Source organism: Anomaloglossus baeobatrachus, chromosome 5, assembly GCF_048569485.1.
Source record: "Anomaloglossus baeobatrachus isolate aAnoBae1 chromosome 5, aAnoBae1.hap1, whole genome shotgun sequence".
In the NCBI taxonomy this organism is placed as follows: Eukaryota; Metazoa; Chordata; class Amphibia; order Anura; family Aromobatidae; genus Anomaloglossus; species Anomaloglossus baeobatrachus.
Genome location: NC_134357.1, coordinates 10,196,784 through 10,216,383, shown reverse-complemented (window position 1 = coordinate 10,216,383; position 19,600 = coordinate 10,196,784). Strand labels below are relative to the sequence as shown.

The 19,600-nt window shown below is 46.1% G+C and overlaps 1 protein-coding gene across 1 annotated transcript in view; it reads left to right on the top strand.

Moving 5' to 3' along the window:
- Positions 1-19,600, top strand: part of ACSL5 (acyl-CoA synthetase long chain family member 5) — a 56,689-nt gene that overhangs the window by 10,110 nt on the left and 26,979 nt on the right. Inside the window, exons 3-11 of the mRNA XM_075348214.1 lie at positions 2,976-3,084; positions 3,811-3,875; positions 4,156-4,257; positions 5,831-5,930; positions 8,925-9,103; positions 13,493-13,525; positions 15,936-15,987; positions 16,236-16,309; positions 16,970-17,047. Coding sequence (XP_075204329.1) covers positions 2,976-3,084; positions 3,811-3,875; positions 4,156-4,257; positions 5,831-5,930; positions 8,925-9,103; positions 13,493-13,525; positions 15,936-15,987; positions 16,236-16,309; positions 16,970-17,047 — 792 coding nt within the window. The remainder of the gene's footprint in view (positions 1-2,975; positions 3,085-3,810; positions 3,876-4,155; positions 4,258-5,830; positions 5,931-8,924; positions 9,104-13,492; positions 13,526-15,935; positions 15,988-16,235; positions 16,310-16,969; positions 17,048-19,600) is intronic.

Genomic DNA, 19,600 nt, shown 5'->3' with positions numbered 1-19,600 from the left:
TTTCTCTATATCTGTCTACTCCGATGAGTCCAATATAACAACAATCAGTTCATACGTCCCATCAGGTCCATTTTGCATCCAGGTTCTCCTGTCTCCAGCTTTCTTCAGAAGTTCATGTTTCTGAGTCTTCAGGATTTCTGTAAATGTTTCCTTTTCCTCCTGCATCTTCAGCTCCTCCAACCATTGATGTCTTCTTTAATGATTTTTCTCCTCTTAAGTCCAGAGAAGGATAAACCTTATTAAATCTAGAGAAATGTCCCACTTGACTCCTATAAAGTCCAGCCTTGGGTTTGGGTCTTCTACTCCTCATTGTAGCAATTATCGTTATTTGTGATTATTTCCTTCTTCTTGGAAGTCGTCTTCTTCATGTTCCTTCATAATTATATACAGTGCCTACAAGTAGTATTCAACCCCCTGCAGATTTAGCAGGTTTACACATTCGGAATAACTTGGCATTGTGACATTTGGACTGTAGATCAGCCTGGAAGTGTGAAATGCAGCAAAAAAGAATGTTATTGCTTTTTTTTATTTTTTTTTTTAAATTGTGAAAAGTTTATTCAGAGGGTCATTTATTATTCAACCCCTCAATCCACCAGAATTCTGTTTGGTTCCCCTAAAGTATTAAGAAGTATTTCAGGCACAAAGAACAATGAGCTTCACATGTTTGGATTAATTATCTCTTTTTCCAGCCTTTTCTGACTAATTAAGACCCTCCCCAAACTTGTGAACAGCACTCATACTTGGTCAACATGGGAAAGACAAAGGAGCATTCCAAGGCCATCAGAGACAAGATCGTGGAGGGTCACAAGGCTGGCAAGGGGTACAAAACCCTTTCCAAGGAGTTGGGCCTACCTGTCTCCACTGTTGGGAGCATCATCCGGAAGTGGAAGGCTTATGGAACCACTGTTAGCCTTCCACGGCCTGGACAGCCTTTGAAAGTTTCCACCCGTGCCGAGGCCAGGCTTGTCCAAAGAGTCAAGGCTAACCCAAGGACAACAAGGAAGGAGCTCCGGGAAGATCTCATGGCAGTGGGGACATTGGTTTCAGTCAATACCATAAGTAACGTACTCCACCGCAATGGTCTCCGTTCCAGACGAGCCCGTAAGGTACCTTTACTTTCAAAGCGTCATGTCAAGGCTCGTCTACAGTTTGCTCATGATCACTTGGAGGACTCTGAGACAGACTGGTTCAAGATTCTCTGGTCTGATGAGACCAAGATCGAGATCTTTGGTGCCAACCACACACGTGACATTTGGAGACTGGATGGCACTGCATACGACTCCAAGAATACCATCCCTACAGTCAAGCATGGTGGTGGCAGCATCATGCTGTGGGGCTGTTTCTCAGCCAAGGGGCCTGGCCATCTGGTCCGCATCCATGGGAAGATGGATAGCACGGCCTACCTGGAGATTTTGGCCAAGAACCTCCGCTCCTCCATCAAGGATCTTAAGATGGGTCGTCATTTCATCTTCCATCAAGACAACGACCCAAAGCACACAGCCAAGAAAACCAAGGCCTGGTTCAAGAGGGAAAAAATCAAGGTGTTGCAGTGGCCTAGTCAGTCTCCTGACCTTAACCCAATTGAAAACTTGTGGAAGGAGCTCAAGACTAAAGTCCACATGAGACACCCAAAGAACCTAGATAACTTGGAGAAGATCTGCATGGAGGAGTGGGCCAAGATAACTCCAGAGACCTGTGCCGGAATGATCAGGTCTTATAAAAGACGATTATTAGCTGTAATTGCAAACAAGGGTTATTCCACAAAATATTAAACCTAGGGGTTGAATAATAATTAACCCACACTTTTATGTTGAAAATGTATTAAAATTTAACTGAGCAACATAACTTGTTGGTTTGTAAGATTTATGCATCTGTTAATAAATCCTGCTCTTGTTTGAAGTTTGCAGCCTCTAACTTATTTGCATCTTATCAAACCTGCGAAATCTGCAGGGGGTTGAATACTACTTGTAGGCACTGTAAATCTGCAGGGGGTTGAATACTACTTGTAGGCACTGTAAATCTGCAGGGGGTTGAATACTACTTGTAGGCACTGTACATAAGAACTCCGGAATACTGGAACATTTCAGTTTGGCCCTTGTGACTCCAGGACAAAGTTTATGTTTCTTGTAAACCATAAACCTCAAAGTCTTCATCAAGGTTCAAAGGTGTCAATACTTTGTTCTTCCCTCTTAATAACGTCTGGGCTGAAGATGGCCTTGCACATAGTGCTCAGGTAGTGATAACCTCCATCAGAAGGTACTGTCAATAAAACCCTCAGGTTGGACCTGGACTTCAGCTTTCTGATCTAAGGTGGCCACGGAAGAGATAAGACTTCGGTGCAGATTTCCATAAATGCTTCAATCATGTAGATATTTTGGTCGATGTAACCAGGAGCGGACGCTGATAACCTCCATCTATGGTGTCAGGATGATTGTCCTTGGACCTTCTTTAGATTTTTATCATCATCGATTGGTCAGGAATTTCACATGTTGAGTCCAGAAGAGATCCCATATTTACCAGGAATAGAGCAGGTACCTCAAGGAGAAATCATTAGGATAATTAGATCCCAAGACATGTCGATGGAGAATGTTGTTGAAGACCATGAGTTGGCTCCTGGGGTTAGACGAGGGGTGGGCTCCGTAGGCAGCTGTCTAGGGCGCCATTGACTTGTAATTGTGCTTGGAAAAGATTCTGATGCCTTCCAGAGATGATCAGATTTTCTTTACCTGCAAATTCTTCAGAATTCCGTCTGGATACAAATGTGATACAATACTTGAAAATGTATCAAAGTGTTCAAGTCTTTTAGGCAGAATATATAAGAATCAAACTCCACGAATTCCCAAATTTAGATCCTAAAAGCTTTGTTAGATGGGGGTCCTCAGTACAGTCTCTTGATTTTGGGGGTCATCGATCTGGTGGATTCCGTATTCCTTTAAGTGTCTGTCTGGGTCAGTAATCTTCCGGTGGTCCTGCAGGGTGGAGCGCGGAGATGTGCGTTACTGAAGGACGACAGCCTGATGTCTTACTACTATGAAGACGCCAAGACCCTGTATGAAGTGTTCCTGAGGGGGCTGCGAGTGTCAGGTGAGAGTGTGAGATTCATCGTCGTGTGCGCTCACTGAATATCGCGGTCACTGCGCGACGTCAGGTGTCAGAACGAAACATGTCTATTCTCATATGTAACATGGGAGGGAAGTCAAACCCCCCCCCCCCCCAGACTGCCCCCAACGTCTCATCAGTGACAGGAGTCTGACTACACCAGCGCTGTTTGTAGTCTGTTACCATGGAGACAGATTTCTGTAAACAAAATTAACTCCACTTGCAGAATTGCTTCATTTTTATTTGGAGCCTTTGAAATGATGGAAGGAGAAAAGCTAAATATTGTCCCGTTTACACGTTGTGAGATTTGGATTCCATTTTCTTATACATTTCTGCTCTGTTTTGGGGACAATTAGTTACATTGTTTCCTCCTCAATGAATATTTGCTTTGCAGTCAGTAAATGTAAAATGCGTCAGTTTCGTGAAACGTTTAATATATCTTTGCTGTTTCCAGTTTCTTCCATCTTTTCCAGTAGTAATCAGCTGCTGCGTTGAGACTATTTGCACCTCGCCTGATTGCTGATGGTTTCCTTACAGATTTTTTGGAAAATAAGAGAAAAGATTTTCTCCTTTTTATGCTATCACTGATCCATGTGGGTGACCTGGGTGGAAGCGTCATCCCCTCCCCCGCCGTCACTGTCCTGTATTATGGTCATAGCATTAGATAAAGATCCTGGATTATTGCTACAATGTGATATTTATATTCTGCAGGGAATGGAGATTGTCTCGGATGGAGAAAGCCCAATCAGTCGTATCAGTGGATCACATACCGGCAGGTGAGACCGGGCCCTGTAGAGGGGAGAGCGGTCCATTGTGTGTCTCCTCTCAGAATATAATTCTAATACGGCAGTAAAGACCGACACAACCGGGAGCCGCAGCAGAGGCCGCACAGGTCTGCGGGGAGCCGGGAACATGGGAGAACGGGCGCGGGGGCAACATCATCAATGCTATATGTCACCTAAACCGGAGGGGATGAGTTTTAGGGTGGGTGTGTGTGTGGGGGGGGGGGGGGTGAGGGATGTCTCTGCTGACACTAAACCTTCAGATCTATTGCAGGCGGTGGACAGAGCCGAAAATTTGGGTTCGGGATTCATCCAGAAGGGGTGTAAGGCGTCACCGGAGCAATTCATCGGAACCTTCTCCCAGAACCGGCCAGAGGTAAGTCAGCCAATCAGGAGAGAGATTAGAAAAACATGACAGCATCTATAAACAGTGCCCTCCTGGACCACAGGTTGTGTCTGGTACTGCAGGACTAATCACTGCCATAGAGACCACCCATTGCTCTCTGTTATCAACCATTCCTGGCAGAGAAGAGCCTGTCTGTAAGAGAGGTGACTAAAATCTATTACTCCCTGTTATCAGCCATTACTGGGGGAGGAGACTGTAAGACAGGTGACTACAATCTATTACTCCCTGTTATCAGCCATTACTGGGTAGGAGACTGTAGGACAGGTGACTACAATCTATTACTCCCTGTTATCAGCCATTACTGGGGGAGGACACTGTAGGACAGGTGACTACAATCTATTACTCCCTGTTATCAGCCATTATTGGGGGAGGAGACTGTAGGACAGGTGACTACAATCTATTACTCCCTGTTATCAGCCATTACTGGGGGAGGAGACTGTAAGACAGGTGACTACAATCTATTACTCCCTGTTATCAGCCATTACTGGGTAGGAGACTGTAGGACAGGTGACTACAATCTATTACTCCCTGTTATCAGCCATTACTGGGGGAGGACACTGTAGGACAGGTGACTACAATCTATTACTCCCTGTTATCAGCCATTATTGGGGGAGGAGACTGTAGGACAGGTGACTACAATCTATTACTCCCTGTTATCAGCCATTACTGGGGGAGGAGACTGTAGGACAGGTGACTACAATCTATTACTCCCTGTTATCAGCCATTATTGGGGGAGGAGACTGTAGGACAGGTGACTACAATCTATTACTCCCTGTTATCAGCCATTACTGGGGAGGGGACTGTAAGAAAGATGACTACAATCTATTAATCCCTGTTATCAGCCATTACTGGGGGAGGAGACTGTAGGACAGGAGACTACAATCTATTACTCCCTGTTATCAGCCATTACTGGGGAGGGGACTGTAAGAAAGGTGACTACAATCTATTACTCCCTGTTATCAGCCATTACTCTGGAAAGAGACTGTAGGACAGGTGACTACAATCTATTACTCCCTGTTATCAGCCATTACTCTGGAAAGAGACTGTAGGACAGGAGACTACAATCTATTACTCCCTGTTATCAGCCATTACTGGGGAGGGGACTGTAAGAAAGGTGACTACAATCTATTACTCCCTGTTATCAGCCATTACTCTGGAAAGAGACTGTAGGACAGGTGACTACAATCTATTACTCCCTGTTATCAGCCATTACTGGGGGAGGAGACTGTAGGACAGGTGACTACAATCTATTACTCCCTGTTATCAGCCATTACTGGGGGAGGAGACTGTAGGACAGGGGACTACAATCTATTACTCCCTGTTATCAGCCATTACTTGGGGAGGAGACTGTAGGACAGGTGACTACAATCTATTACTCCCTGTTATCAGCCATTACTGGGGGAGGAGACTGTAGTGGCCCTTTAAGATAAAATGATACAATGTATCTATAACTTGGTAGAGAGGACATGGCTTTTACATTTGAGGCTGACAATAAAATGTTGATCTGCGGCGGGCGCCTGTTAACCCCTCGCCTCCCCCGCAGGTGGTGATTGCGGAGCTCGCCTGCTACACCTATTCTATGGTGGTGGTTCCTCTTTATGACACTTTAGGAGAAGAAGCCATTGTCTTCATTGTTAACCGAGGTGAGTGACTCCGGGGTCCGAGCCCCGAGCAAAAATAAAAATGGGTCTTCACTCCCCTGCAGTCCCCCGATATAAGCCCCAGGACTGTGATCCATCAGTATGATGGAAGGACAGCGTCGCCCGCAGGCTGGTTACCCCTCATGTGTCCTCCTGGGCATCTTCTCGGGCTCCCGCTGCATTGTCTACTCCCAGGCCTTGCCCTGAGTCTTGTCTTGAGTTATTATGACTCTCTGGGGAACGCTAATTGTTTCCAGTGGATTCTGCGTGGAAAACGTGGCTAATCCTCCGGCCGGTCCATGGCAACACACAGGGCAAATCCACAATACAACACAAGAATTCTGAGATACGCCTCAGACGTCCACAGCCGAAAACACAGGATAGATGTGAATTAGGCACATTACAAACCATAAGACTTCTCACAGCTGAGCGGCTGTCACAATGTAACCTGGTCAAGACAGCTGTGAATTACACCCAGCCGCACCATACACTGTCCGTGCACACCAACATGAGACGTTCCTGCTCTCCTGACTTCATATAGCACATGTTCAGAAGCAGCATGGAGGACGTCACATAGCAGCACTGAGCAGTGTGGCTGAGAATCCAGCTATGGGGTGAGATAAACACTTAATAGAAAGCAGCAGCATGGAGGACATTATACAGCAGCACTGAGCAGCGTGGCTGAGAATCCAGCTATGGGGTGAGAGAAACACTTAATAGAAAGCAGCAGCATGGAGTACATTATACAGCAGCACTGAGCAGCGTGGCTGAGAATCCAGCTATGGGGTGAGATAAACACTTAATAGAAAGCAGCAGCATGGAGGACATTATACAGCAGCACTGAGCAGCGTGGCTGAGAATCCAGCTATGGGGTGAGATAAACACTTAATAGAAAGCAGCAGCATGGAGTACATTATACAGCAGCACTGAGCAGTGTGGCTGAGAATCCAGCTATGGGGTGAGAGAAACACTTAATAGAAAGCAGCAGCATGGAGGACATTATACAGCAGCACTGAGCAGCGTGGCTGAGAATCCAGCTATGGGGTGAGATAAACACTTAATAGAAAGCAGCAGCATGGAGGACATTATACAGCAGCACTGAGCAGCGTGGTTGAGAATCCAGCTATGGGGTGAGATAAACACTTAATAGAAAGCAGCAGCATGGAGGACATCATACAGCAGCACTGAGCAGCGTGGCTGAGAATCCAGCTATGGGGTGAGATAAACACTTAATAGAAAGCAGCAGCATGGAAGACATTATACAGCAGCACTGAGCAGCGTGGCTGAGAATCCAGCTATGGGGTGAGATAAACACTTAATAGAAAGCAGCAGCATGGAGGACATTATACAGCAGCACTGAGCAGCGTGGCTGTGAATCCAGCTGTGGGGTGAGATAAACACTTAATAGAAAGCAGCAGCATGGAGGACATCATACAGCAGCACTGAGCAGCGTGGCTGTGAATCCAGCTATGGGGTGAGATAAACACTTAACAGAAAGCAGCAGAGTGGAGGACATCATACAGCAGCACTGAGCAGCGTGGCTGAGAATCCAGCTATGGGGTGAGATAAACACTTAACAGAAAGCAGCAGAGTGGAGGACATCATACAGCAGCACTGAGCAGCGTGGCTGAGAATCCAGCTATGGGGTGAGATAAACACTTAATAGAAAGCAGCATGGAGGACATTATACAGCAGCACTGAGCAGCGTGGCTGTGAATCCAGCTCTGGGGTGAGATAAACACTTAATAGAAAGCAGCAGCATGGAGGACATTATACAGCAGCACTGAGCAGCGTGGCTGAGAATCCAGCTATGGGGTGAGAGAAACACTTAATAGAAAGCAGCAGCATGGAGGACATTATACAGCAGCACTGAGCAGCGTGGCTGAGAATCCAGCTATGGGGTGAGAGAAACACTTAATAGAAAGCAGCAGCATGGAGTACATTATACAGCAGCACTGAGCAGCGTGGCTGAGAATCCAGCTATGGGGTGAGATAAACACTTAATAGAAAGCAGCAGCATGGAGGACATTATACAGCAGCACTGAGCAGCGTGGCTGAGAATCCAGCTATGGGGTGAGATAAACACTTAATAGAAAGCAGCAGCATGGAGTACATTATACAGCAGCACTGAGCAGTGTGGCTGAGAATCCAGCTATGGGGTGAGAGAAACACTTAATAGAAAGCAGCAGCATGGAGGACATCATACAGCAGCACTGAGCAGCGTGGCTGAGAATCCAGCTATGGGGTGAGATAAACACTTAATAGAAAGCAGCAGCATGGAAGACATTATACAGCAGCACTGAGCAGCGTGGCTGAGAATCCAGCTATGGGGTGAGATAAACACTTAATAGAAAGCAGCAGCATGGAGGACATTATACAGCAGCACTGAGCAGCGTGGCTGTGAATCCAGCTGTGGGGTGAGATAAACACTTAATAGAAAGCAGCAGCATGGAGGACATCATACAGCAGCACTGAGCAGCGTGGCTGTGAATCCAGCTATGGGGTGAGATAAACACTTAACAGAAAGCAGCAGAGTGGAGGACATCATACAGCAGCACTGAGCAGCGTGGCTGAGAATCCAGCTATGGGGTGAGATAAACACTTAACAGAAAGCAGCAGAGTGGAGGACATCATACAGCAGCACTGAGCAGCGTGGCTGAGAATCCAGCTATGGGGTGAGATAAACACTTAATAGAAAGCAGCAGCATGGAGGACATTATACAGCAGCACTGAGCAGCGTGGCTGAGAATCCAGCTCTGGGGTGAGATAAACACTTAATAGAAAGCAGCAGCATGGAGGACATTATACAGCAGCACTGAGCAGCGTGGCTGAGAATCCAGCTATGGGGTGAGATAAACACTTAATAGAAAGCAGCAGCATGGAGGACATTATACAGCAGCACTGAGCACTACTTGCCTGGCGCTCCACACTTTTGGAGATTCCTGTAGGTGACGTCCTCCCTGACTGTATTCGACGCTGTAATTCTGTGTCCTGCAGCCGATTTATCCCTCATCGTCTGTGATAAACCTGACAAAGCTGCGACTCTGCTCCGTAACTGTGAGAAGGGGCTCACCCCGGGCCTGAAAATCATCGTCCTGATGGAGGAATTTGGTGACGACTTGAAGGAACAAGCTGCAAAGTGCGGGGTGGAGCTGCTGCTGATGAAAGATGTGGAGGTACGTGACAGCACCCCCAAACACCGCTGTGCAAAACCCAGCAGACAGCATTATACAGCGGGACCGAGAAGCGCATCTGTGACTCCAGCTCTGAAGTGAGATACACACTTAGGGTGGAAACACATCTATGCGAGTAAAATAGGTCCGACTGGGCTGAAAAAAACTCGGCTGATTTTAGTTCACGTTAGGTGCGAGTGCAACGCAAGTGCGATGCAATTTCTGAGATTTTACTAGCGTGTGTAATGCGTGTGTAATGTGTATTTTTTACTATGTCATCTGCCATTCAGCGCTGCTACATGGCCGCTGACAGCAGACACAGACAGCCATGTAGCAGAGCTGAATGGCCGCTGACAGCAGACACAGACAGCCATGTAGCAGAGCTGAACGGCAGATGACAGCAGACACAGACAGCCATGTAGCAGAGCTGAATGGCAGATGACAGCAGACACAGACAGCCATGTAACAGAGATGAATGGCAGATGACAGCAGACACAGACAGCCATGTAGCAGAGCTGAATGGCAGATGACAGCAGACACAGACAGAGCCATGTAGCAGAGCTGAATGGCAGATGACAGCAGCCACAGACAGCCATGCAGCAGAGCTGAACGGCAGATGACAGCAGCCACAGACAGCCATGTAGCAGAGCTGAACGGCAGATGACAGCAGCCACAGACAGCCATGTAGCAGAGCTGAATGGCCGCTGACAGCAGACACAGACAGCCATGCAGCAGAGCTGAATGGCCGCTGACAGCAGACACAGACAGCCATGTAGCAGAGCTGAATGGCAGATGACAGCAGCCACAGACAGCCATGTAGCAGAGCTGAACGGCAGATGACAGCAGCCACAGACAGCCATGTAGCAGAGCTGAATGGCCGCTGACAGCAGACACAGACAGCCATGCAGCAGAGCTGAATGGCCGCTGACAGCAGACACAGACAGCCATGTAGCAGAGCTGAATGGCAGATGACAGCAGCCACAGACAGCCATGTAGCAGAGCTGAACGGCAGATGACAGCAGACACAGACAGAGCCGCACTGTCAGAATGAACTCGGGTGAACTTAACCCGATTTCATTGTCATGCTGCGGCTCTGTCTGTGCCGCGTCCTGATTAGCGGTCACCAGTGAAGGGCTCACCGGTGACCGCTAATCCCCTGAGTGACTGAAGTTAGCAGCCCTCTCTCATACTCACCGATCCCCGGCGCTGCGCTGCACGGCTTTCTCACTGCTCCGGCGGCTTTTACTATTTTGAAAAAGCCGGCCGCTCATTAAACAATCTCGTATTCCCTGCTTTCCCCGCCCACAGGCGCCTATGATTGGTTGCAGTGAGACACGCCCCCACGCTGAGTGACAGGTGTCACACTGCACCCAATCACAGCAGCCGGTGGGCGGGTCTATACTGTGCAGTGAAATAAATAAATAAATAATTAAAAAACATGGCGTGCGGTCCCCCCCAATTTTAATACCAGCCAGATAAAGCCATACGGCTGAAGGCTGGTATTCTCAGGATGGGGAGCTCCACGTTATGGGGAGCCCCCCAGCCTAACAATATCAGTCAGCAGCCGCCCAGAATTGCCGCATACATTATATGCGACAGTTCTGGGACTGTACCCGGCTCTTCCCGATTTGCCCTGGTGCGTTGGCAAATCGGGGTAATAAGGAGTTAATGGCAGCCCATAGCTGCCAATAAGTCCTAGATTAATCATGTCATGCGTCTCCCCGAGATTCCTTACATGATTAATCTGTAAATTACAGTAAATAAACACACACACACATGAAAAAATCATTTATTAGAAATAAAAAACACAAACAAATTCCCTCATTACCAATTTAATAAGCCCCAAAAAGCCCTCCATGCCCGGCGTAATCCACGGACCTCCAGCGTCGCTTCCAGCATGAAGGTGACAGGAGCTGCAGAAGACACCGCCGCTCCGGTCACCTCCAAGCAGCAACTGAGGGGAGTAGTGCGATCAGCTGAGCTGTCACTGAGGTTACCCGCTGTCACTGGATACAGCGGTGACAGCGATTAACCTCAGTGACACCTCAGCAGATCGCGCTACTCACCTCAGTTGCTGCTTGGAGGTGACCGGAGCGGCGGTGTCTTCTGCAGCTCCTGTCACCTTCATGCTGGAAGCGACGCTGGAGGTCCGTGGATTACGCCGGGCATGGAGGGCTTTTTGGGGCTTATTAAATTGGTAATGAGGGAATTTGTTTGTGTTTTTTATTTCTAATAAAGGATTTTTTCGGGTGTGTGTGTTTATTTACTGTAACTTACAGATTAATCATGGAGGGAATCTCATAGACGCCTGACATGATTAATCTAGGATTTAGTGGCAGCTATGGGCTGCCATTAACTCCTTATTACCCCGATTTGCCAACGCACCAGGGCAAATCGGGAAGAGCCGGGTACAGTCCCAGAACTGTCGCATATAATGTATGCGGCAATTCTGGGCGGCTGTTGGCTGATATTGTTAGGCTGGGGGGCTCCCCATAACGTGGAGCTCCCCATCCTGAGAATACCAGCCTTCAGCCGTATGGCTTTATCTGGCTGGTATTAAAATTGGGGGGGACCGCACACCATTTTTTTAATTATTTATTTATTTATTTCACTGCACAGTATAGACCCGCCCACCGGCTGCTGTGATTGGGTGCAGTGTGACACCTGTCACTCAGCGTGGGGGCGTGTCTCACTGCAACCAATCATAGGCGCCTGTGGGCGGGGAAAGCAGGGAATACGAGATTGTTTAATGAGCGGCCGGCTTTTTCAAAATAGTAAAAGCCGCCGGAGCAGTGTGACAGCCGTGCAGCGCCGCGCCGGAGATGGGGGAACGGTAAGTATGAGAGAGGGGGGGAAACTGACCGACAGACTGTGAGAGAGGGACAGAGATAGTGACGGACCGACAGAGAGAGAATAGAGACCGAGAGGGAGAGACCGACTGACAGAGAATAGTGATTGACAGACATTGGGAGACATCGCTCGTTTCCAGTGTTTTAGGAAACATGCGAGAAATGTATTTAGAAAATCGCATGTCACTAGGATGGTGTGAATGCCGTCCCGTGACATCCGATTTTTTACACGCTCCCATAGACTTGCATTGGAGAAACTCGCAGTAGAAACTCGCAAAAAAGCAGCATGCTGCAATTTTTTTCTCAGTCCGATTTGGACTGAGAAAAAAATCGCAGATGAGAGCTGAATCATTCAGTAACATGGGTCCGATTCCAATGCGAGATTTTCTCGCATTGCTCTACTGCGAGAAACTCACAAGTTAGAAGCAGCCCTATCTAGAAAGCACCATACACATAGCAGGATTCAGGGCACTGACCAGTTATTTGCAAGCACCATGATTTTTTTTTCTTTTTTCTGTAGTTGATTGATAATGTGGGAAAAACTTAATCTTATTATTATCTTATGAATTGAACTGACAGACGCTTAGTACGAGCTGTAGATACTTAGAATATTGCTTTTAGTTACCTGTAGTTATTGTTACATTATATTACCTTTCATAGTATTGACTTCCTGCTGAGCTGCTGCTTATATGTAGCTACTCAAAGCAGACCTGCAGTGTAAAGCATGGCGGTAGAGCAAAAGCAATTGTATCTGATAAGACAGGATGTGGATTTCATAGCACCTCAGATGTCAGTTGTCACGGTATCTTCACACTTCTGTTGTTTTGCATCCGTTGCCTTGAGGAAATACGGTATCCTGCTAAATATTTTGCAGGATTTCGTTTTTTCCCTATAGACTTGTATTAACGACGGGTTGTGACTGATGGCCTTGTGTTACATCCGCTGCGCAACGGATCAGTTGTGGAGTGACTGACTGTCGGACAGAAGGTACACACAATGTAACGTTTTTTTGAGCGGCAAAAAACGCACTTCGCAGGATTCCGTCACAATCCGTCAACAGCTGTCTATGGTGCTGGATTCCGCCATGCTCTACTGAGCATGCCCAGCATGTTTGACACACCCATTGGGCTGTCCCAAACACAAACAGATCACGACAGATCTGTCAAAAAATGGACACACAACGGATGTGACGGACGCAACGGATCAGTTTTTTCACAGGATTCCTGTGAATGGAATCCTATGAAATAACACATCCGTTGCGTCTGTTAACAGCTAAAAATCGACGGATCCGTCATTCCATCGCAACAACGGACCTGAAGGATTTAAAACAACGAAAGTGTGAAAGTAGCCTTAGCTGGAGTCATTGACCACATGTGTCATAGGGGAGAGAAGCTGCAGTGTAAAGCAAAAGATGAGATTAGATGCAGCAGGAGATAGAAATAAACAGTGACTTCTGGTCTCACTAGTACATAATAGATTGGAAATATTTATCAAAAAAAAACATGAGCGTGAGCCATTATAAGTCCTGTCTTTTTTTTCTCAGTATTTAGGAAAAGAAAACTTCAAGAAACCTGTAGTAAGTGAAAAACAAAAAATCCCCGACCGGAAAACACTGTCATTGCTCGTATGAAGTGAGATGGGATACAATATTCCTATACAATTTCTGCATTAACTCCTCGTGATTTTCAAGATCTCTGCTTGTTGTCATTCATTAGAAAACATCATTGTGTAGATCCAGGGTAAGAAAATCAGACACAGGACACAGGCGGCAGCACTGATAATAATGGACTGGCACAATGGAAAGTCCTATTCAACAACAGCAAGCAGAGATCCTGAGAACATGTGTATTTATATAGTAGAAGAAAGAATCATATTTATATTATGAAACCAAATAAGAATGTTAATCTGAAATGTGCGAATCTATTCTGTAACTGCAATGTAAGGATCTGGAGGGATGGATATACAGTGCCTACAAGTAGTATTCAACCCCCTGCAGATTTCGCAGGTTTACACATTCGGAATAACTTGGCATTGTGACATTTGGACTGTAGATCAGTCTGGAAGTGTGAAATGCAGCAAAAAAGAATGTTATTTCTTTTTTTATTTTTTAAATTGTGAAAAGTTTTTTCAGAGGGTCATTTATTATTCAACCCCTCAATCCACCAGAATTCTGTTTGGTTCCCCTAAAGTATTAAGAAGTATTTCAGGCACAAAGAACAATGAGCTTCACATGTTTGGATTAATTATCTTTTTCCAGCCTTTTCTGACTAATTAAGACCCTCCCCAAACTTGTGAACAGCACTCACACATGGTCAACATGGGAAAGACAAAGGAGCATTCCAAGGCCATCAGAGACAAGATCGTGGAGGGTCACAAGGCTGGAAAGGGGTACAAAACCCTTTCCAAGGAGTTGGGCCTACCTGTCTCCACTGTTGGGAGCATCATCCGGAAGTGGAAGGCTTATGGAACTACTGTTAGCCTTCCACGGCCTGGACAGCCTTTGAAAGTTTCCACCCGTGCCGAGGCCAGGCTTGTCCGAAGAGTCAAGGCTAACCCAAGGACAACAAGGAAGGAGCTCCGGGAAGATCTCATGGCAGTGCGGACATTGGTTTCAGTCAATACCATAAGTAACGTACTCCACCGCAATGGTCTCCGTTCCAGACGAGCCCGTAAGGTACCTTTACTTTCAAAGCGTCATGTCAAGGCTCGTCTACAGTTTGCTCATGATCACTTGGAGGACTCTGAGACAGACTGGTTCAAGGTTCTCTGGTCTGATGAGACCAAGGTCGAGATCTTTTGTGCCAACCACACACGTGACGTTTGGAGACTGGATGGCACTGCATACGACCCCACGAATACCATCCCTACAGTCAAGCATGGTGGTGGCAGCATCATGCTGTGGGGCTGTTTCTCAGCCAAGGGGCCTGGCCATCTGGTCCGCATCCATGGGAAGATGGATAGCACGGCCTACCTGGAGATTTTGGCCAAGAACCTCCGCTCCTCCATCAAGGATCTTAAGATGGGTTGTCATTTCATCTTCCAACAAGACAACGACCCAAAGCACACAGCCAAGAAAACCAAGGCCTGGTTCAAGAGGGAAGAAATCAAGGTGTTGCAGTGGCCTAGTCAGTTTCCTGACCTTAACCCAATTGAAAACTTGTGGAAGGAGCTCAAGATTAAAGTCCACATGAGACACCCAAAGAACCTAGATAACTTGGAGAAAATCTGCATGGAGGAGTGGGCCAAGATAACTCCAGAGACCTGTGCCGGCCTGATCAGGTCTTATAAAAGACGATTATTAGCTGTAATTGCAAACAAGGGTTATTCCACAAAATATTAAACCTAGGGGTTGAATAATAATTGACCCACACTTTTATGTTGAAAATTTATTAAAATTTAACTGAGCAACATAATTTGTTGGTTTGCAAGATTTATGCATCTGTTAATAAATCCTGCTCTTGTTTGAAGTTTGCATCTTATCAAACCTGCTAAATCTGCAGGGGGTTGAAGACTACTTGTAGGCACTGTAAATCTGCAGGGGGTTGAATACTACTTGTAGGCACTGTATAAAGAGATGATAGATAGAGGGATAGATAGATAAAGGGATAGATGGATAATAGTTAGATAGATAATAGATAATAGATAGATAATAGTTAGATAGATAATAGATAGATAGATAATAGATAGATAATAGATAGGTAATAGATAGATAATAGATAGATAGATAATAGATAATAAATAGATAGATAATAGATAATAAATAGATAGATAATAGATAATAGATAGATAATAGATAGATAATAGATATAGATATATAATAGATAGATAATAGATAATAGATAGGTAATAGATAGATAATAGATAGATAATAGATAGATAATAGATAGATAGATAGATGAAGAGATGGATAGATAGATAATAGATGGATGATATTTAGTGTGGATGGCTGGACATGTAGAGCTATTGTCCTTTCTCTCCTCTTTCAGCCGCCGGCTCCTGATGATCTGTGTGTGATTTGCTTCACTAGTGGAACTACAGGTAATCCGCTACATTGTATATTTTGGTTTCTGCCTCTTTATTGCTTCATTTCTTTCCTTGTGTCTCAGTGAAACCAGCAGAAATACAGTGACAGATACCGGTGCTGATCCGGAGGGGACGGGTACTCTCACCCCATGGGAGTGACTGTGTTTGTTTTTCTTCACGTTGCTACATTGTTTTGTATAAAAGTTTACGTGAATGAGCCCCAAATTATCCGCTCCCTTCTTATGGTATCTCCCCTCCACCAGGTGACCCCAAAGGGGCGATGCTCACCCACAAGAATGTTGTCGCTGATGTCAGCAGTTTCCTTAAAGCCACAGAAGTAAGTTTCCTATTCCTAGTGGGAACAGAGGTGTGCGCGGAGCGTGCGCCGGGGAGCGAGCCACATTCACTGCACGAGTGATGATCCTTTATCCTCAGTCCTATGTTGCTGTACAAAATTACAACAGTTTTTGGAGCATAAATTATGATGCATTCGCTGTTATTACCTCTTCTGGATAAAATCTGCAAACGTTATAACAAACTGTAACATTTAAAACCGTTTTACATCAGAAAATGTTTTAAAAAAACTACATGAATAATCTGAGCAAAAGTGTTTATTTTGGTTTATCTGTTAATCTACTGTATCTATCCATCTATTATTTATTATCTATCCAATATTTATCTATTATCTATACATCTATTATCTATACATCTAATATGTATCTATCCATCTTGTATTTATCTATTATCTGTTATCTATCTAATCTGTTATCTATTATTAATCTATCTCTCTCTATGTATCTGGGAAGCTTGATGACAGCCAGTATTGCCACCTCTGTTGCCTGCATGCGGGATGTCACCCAGCTTTCCCATATTCCTGAACAGCAGGATTACATAGCAGTGGCGAGAGGTTAGATGTTTCTTTTTCCTAGCCCCGTGCCCTTCTGTTGTGTTCCCTTTCCCCCTTTTCACGCACCCTTCCCTTTGTCGCACTGTACAGAGCACCTTCGCCCCACTGACCTCGGACATTGAAATATCTTATCTGCCGATGGCGCACATGTTTGAGCGGGTGGTTCAGGTGAGGACTCTGCTCGCTGCCAGGGCTCAATGTGTAACCTGTGGCCACCGAAAATTCACACCCATAGCTTCCCACTATACAGGCCACATATACATACAGTACACAGTATATAGTGATATAGGCGCTGCTGACGGGGGGCAAAAATGAAGAGCTGCATGCTGGACCCTGCAGGGGGTAATGTGTGAGCAGTGAGCGAGGCCACAAGGGATTCTTTTTGATCCTTTGATGCTTACTCTGAGTCTGGTCAGGTGTCACTATATTGGATAAACTGGTTGTCTAGGTATTTGGAGCAACATCCCTGGTGGTCAAGAGGTTTGTAATAATATCCCTGACAGTCTAGGGGTTAATAATATTACCCCAAATGGTCTAGGAATTAGTAGTAATGTTTCTGTCAGTCTATGAATTTGTAATATTAACCCTGATAGTCTAAGTGTTAGCAATAATATCTCTGATGGTCTAAAAGTTAGTAATATTATCCCTGGTGGTCTATGGATTAGTAATAATATCCCTAATGGTATAGGAAGTAGTAATAAGATTTCTGTCAATCTAGGAGTTTGTAATGTTAACCCTGATAGTCTAGGTGTTAGTAATATTATCCCTGATGGTCTAGGAGTTAGTAATTTTACTTTTGGTGGTCTAGGAGTTTGTAATGATATCATTGGTGGTCTAGGAGATAGAAATCATGTCTATAGTTATCTAGGTGATAGTGATAAGATCCCTGGTGGTCTTGGAGTTAGTAATGCTCCTGATGGTTTAGGAGTTAATAATATAATAGGAGTCAGTTATTGATATCATTGCTGGTTGCAAGTTTCATATTGATAATTGCAATATGTCCCTGGTGGTCTTGGAGTTAGTAATAATGCTCCTGATAGTTTAGGAGTTATTGATATCATTGCTGGTTAGAAGTATTAGTATTGATTATAATTTCAGTATGTCCCTGGTGGTCTTGTAGTTAGTAATAATGCTCCTGATGGTTTAGGAGTAGTGATGAGCGAGTATACTTGTCACTACTCGGTACTCGCACGAGTATCACTGTACTCGGGCTACTCGGCGGGTACCGAGTAATTTCGCGATGCTCGTGCTGTACTCGTGGTCTTCATCCCTGCATGTTGGCGCTCTTTTGAGAGCCAGCCCTCATGCAGGGATTGGCTGGCAGACCACTGCAATGCCACAGCCCTGTTAGTTGCGGAATTGCAGTGATTGGCCGGCCTGCACAGCGTGACCGAGCCTTTATACCGGCCGGCGCGCTATGCTCTGCACACAGCCATCTCATATTCCCTGCTTTCCCCGCCCACAGGCGCCTATGATTGGTTGCAGTGAGACACGCCCCCACGATGAGTGACAGGTGTCTCACTGCACCCAATCACAGCAGCCGGTGGGCGTGTCTATACTATGCAGTAAAATAAATAAATAAATAATTTTAAAAAACCGGCGTGCGGTCCCCCCAATTTTAATACCAGCCAGATAAAGCCATACGGCTGAAGGCTGGTATTCTCAGGATGGGGAGCCCCACGTTATGGGGAGCCCCCCAGCCTAACAATATCAGTCAGCAGCCGCCCAGAATTGCCGCATACATTATATGCGACAGTTCTGGGGCTGTACCCGGCTCTTCCCGATTTACCCTAGTGCGTTGGCAAATCGGGGTAATAAGGAGTTAATGGCAGCCCATAGCTGCCAATAAGTCCTAGATTAATCATGTCAGGCGTCTCCCCGAGATTCCTTCCATGATTAATCTGTAAATTACAATAAATAAACACACACACCCGAAAAATCCTTTATTAGAAATAAAAAACAATAACAAAGTCCCTCATAACCAATTTATTAACCCCGACAAAGCCCTCCATGTCCGGCGTAATCCACGGACCTCCAGCGTCGCGTCCAGCTCTGCTGCATGGAGGTGACAGGAGCTGCAGAAGACACCGCCGCTCCTGTCAGCTTCACACAGCAACTGAGGTGAGTAGCGCGATCAGCTGCTGTCAGTCAGGTAACTCACAGCCACCGCTGGATCCAGCGGTGGCCGCGATTAACCTCAGTGACAGCTCAGCTGATCGCTATACTCACCTCAGTTGCTGCGTGGAGCTGACCGGAGCGGCGGTGAGTAGCGCGATCAGCTGAGCTGTCACTGAGGTTACTCGCGGCCACCGCTGCATCCACCGTTGGATCCAGGTAACCTCAGTGACAGCTCAGCTGATCGCGCTACTCACCGCCGCTCCGGTCAGCTCCACGCAGCAACTGAGGTGAGTATAGCGATCAGCTGCTGTCACTGAGGTTAATCGCGGCCACCGCTGGATCCAGCGGTGGCCGCGAGTTACCTGACTGACAGCAGCTGATCGCGCTACTCACCTCAGTTGCTGTGTGAAGCTGACAGGAGCGGCGGTGTATTCTGCAGCTCCTGTCACCTTCATGCAGCACAGCTGGATACGACGCTGGAGGACTGTGGATTACGCCGGACATGGAGGGTTTGTCGGGGTTAATAAATTGGTGATGAGGGACTTTGTTAGTGTTTTTTATTTCTAATAAAGGATTTGTTCGGGTGTGTGTGTTTTAACTGTA